Genomic DNA, 2,626 nt, shown 5'->3' with positions numbered 1-2,626 from the left:
TTACGTACAAAAGAAGAACTGTAATTGAAATGCTTGTATAAAAAATATGATCTTCAGACATCTCACGCTTTTGAACTGAAAGAACCCCACCCCGGTGCCTAATCACACCGGGTCAAACACAGCTGCTAAAATAAATTAAGGGCTTGAGACTCTGTCCCACCCAGCTTCCAGAGCCAGCAAGCGGACTGTACAGGTCAATAATTTAAAACAGACCCCAGTGCAGTGCCCAGGGTGGCAACCACCCACTCCCTTCAATTAGTCACTGTACAAGTTCTTCCTCCCAGATGGTGGAAGCAGGGCGGGGTACCAACCCTACAGCCATCCACCCCCAGGGGCCTGGAGAAGACACCCATTCAGAGGAAGTAACCTCGGCAAATAAATTAAGCAATAAATAGCCCCCAGCAGGACAGGGGTGCCCTGCGGGGTGGGGGGGTCACACCATAAATAACAGACGCAGACGCTGGTACAGACACAGATCGAGTGCGCAGGGAGGCAGGCGGGCAGCTCGGCCCGGCTGTTGCATTGCTTGTGCATGGACAGCCCAGACGAACACCATGAGACTGGAGGGTGGTGGGTGGGCGAGCTCTGGGCCTGACAGGAAGGCCGCCCCAGGTCCCGGCAGCCGGGTGGGAGAGGTCTCAGGTTCAAGTATCCACCCAGGGCAGGCAGGACCTCGCTTCACCCGGAGCGGTCTTTGGACGGACAGAAGAGCTCAAGGAAACCCAGTCCCATGGAGCAGCGTTCAAAAAGGCACTCAAAGCTAAGGAGACAGGCCCGGTGCCAAGGGCAAAGGTCACCATGGGTCAAAGATCACTGCTTCTGCAGGAGGCATCCCAAGTCAGGGGGAGTCGGGCCCCTCTCACAAGCTCTCACTGCTGGATGTGGTGCTAGCCCCATCATCAGCGTCCAGGGCACAGAGCCGGAGGTCACAGCTCTGAAAGACACTTCCTTCCGCCCCCAGCATCCAGGGGTGGGCAGCAATCTGGTCCAGTGAGGGCCTCTCAGAGGGCCGCAGAGAAAGACACCATTCAATGAGCTGCTGGCACTCTGTGGGAAGGGACGGGTGGGTCAGGAAAGAAGGGAGAGGAGATCTCGGTGCCCGGCCCCGAGCCCAGCCACAGGCGCACCTGGGGAGAGCCGCCTTCGGAAGAGCAGGCGGCCCCGCAGGATCTCCTCATCCTGCTCAAAGGGGACGTCTCCGCAGACCATGTCATACAGCAGGACCCCCAGGGACCACACGGTGGCGGAGCGCCCGTGGTAGCGGTGGTAGCGGATCCACTCCGGGGGGCTGTACACTCTGGTGCCTGGGGGTGCGGGGATGGAGGCGGCTCAGGACCCGGGTGCGGGGCGCTCCGGCTCTTCCCCTCCTAGCCTGCCCAGCCTCCACCCTGGGAAAAACCCAGGGCCGCGGCAGGAGCAGGAGCGGGTGGGGCCTGCGGTGGTGGCAGCGCGCAGGCCCGTTGGCAGCCCTCCCCCGCGGCGGGAGGAGTGGAAGAGTGAACCTCAGCTCCGGTTTCACAACAAACAGAAGCGAGGTCGTCACAGGCCCTGGCCCCGCCCCGTGCGCACTGCCCATCCCAGCCTGCCAGTGCGCACCGCACCGAGGAGGGAAGGGGAGGAGGGAAGGAGGGGGCGGGAGGAGCGGGGAGCCCCGGCTTCCCCGCTCCGCAATGCGGGGATTTCTGCTGCGGCGCCCCCGCGTTGCGCACGCACGCACGCACGCAGGGAAGGCCCGCCCGGAAAGGGAGGGGCGCGGCGCCCCGCGTCACGCGCGCACGCCAGCCCGGCGGGTTCCCCCGCGCCGCGGCCGCCCTCCCCCGCCCTCCCCGCGGCTCACCGTCGAAGTCGGTGTAGACCGTGTCCTTGAGCAGCGCGCCCGAGCCGAAGTCAATGAGCTTGAGCTCGCCGGCGCGCAGGTCCACCAGCAGGTTCTCGTCCTTGATGTCGCGGTGCACCACGCCACAGCCGTGGCAGTGGCGCACGGCCGCCAGCACCTGCGCGAAGAAGCGGCGCGCCAGGGGCTCGTCCAGGGCGCCGCGCTCCGTGATGAAGTCGAAGAGGTCCTGCGCGGGCTCGGGCCGCTCCAGCACCAGCAGGAAGCCGTCGGGCCGCTCAAACCAGTCCAGCAGGCGGATGACGCCGCGCGCGCCGCCCGCCGCGCCCACCCTGCGCAGCAGCACCACCTCCAGGGGCACGGCCGCGCCGCCCTGGGGACGCGGAGGGCGGCGGGGCGGCGGTCAGCACGGGGCCGCCCGCCATCCCGGCCTCTCCGCCCCCCCTCGTTCAGCGATCCCGGCCTCCCGCCTCCCCCCGCCGGTCCCGGCCTCCCCGTCCTCACACCCCCCCCCCGCAGGTCCCGCGATCCCGGCCTCTGGCCCCCCGACTTACGAGGGTGCCCCACTCCGTCACCCGCTCCTTCACCACGTGCTTCACCGCCACCTGCGGGGAAGCAGGCGGTCAGGCCGTCGTCCCAGCGACGCCCTGGCGCCGCGCTAGAGCCCGGGTCCCCGGCCGCCCGACTCACCGGGAGCCCGTCGGCGACGCGGCTGCCCGCGTAGACCGTGCCGAAGCCGCCGCTGCCCAGGACGGCGCCCACCTGGTACAGCTTCTCGAAGCTCTCCTTGTC

General features: G+C 67.1%; 1 protein-coding gene across 1 annotated transcript in view; it reads right to left on the bottom strand.

Moving 5' to 3' along the window:
* Pim3 (Pim-3 proto-oncogene, serine/threonine kinase) overlaps positions 1-2,626 on the bottom strand; it is a 6,456-nt gene continuing 3,830 nt past the window's right edge. Inside the window, exons 2-6 of the mRNA XM_013025723.1 lie at positions 2,525-2,620; positions 2,389-2,439; positions 1,838-2,207; positions 1,128-1,304; positions 1-1,047 (exon numbers count right to left, since the gene is read on the bottom strand). Coding sequence (XP_012881177.1) covers positions 860-1,047; positions 1,128-1,304; positions 1,838-2,207; positions 2,389-2,439; positions 2,525-2,620 — 882 coding nt within the window. The 3' untranslated portion in view covers positions 1-859. The remainder of the gene's footprint in view (positions 1,048-1,127; positions 1,305-1,837; positions 2,208-2,388; positions 2,440-2,524; positions 2,621-2,626) is intronic.

Source organism: Dipodomys ordii, unplaced genomic scaffold (assembly GCF_000151885.1).
Source record: "Dipodomys ordii isolate 6190 unplaced genomic scaffold, Dord_2.0 Scaffold87, whole genome shotgun sequence".
Lineage (NCBI taxonomy): Eukaryota > Metazoa > Chordata > Mammalia > Rodentia > Heteromyidae > Dipodomys > Dipodomys ordii.
Note: the sequence above shows the minus strand (reverse complement) of the source record. Positions and strands in the feature narration are given on the sequence as shown.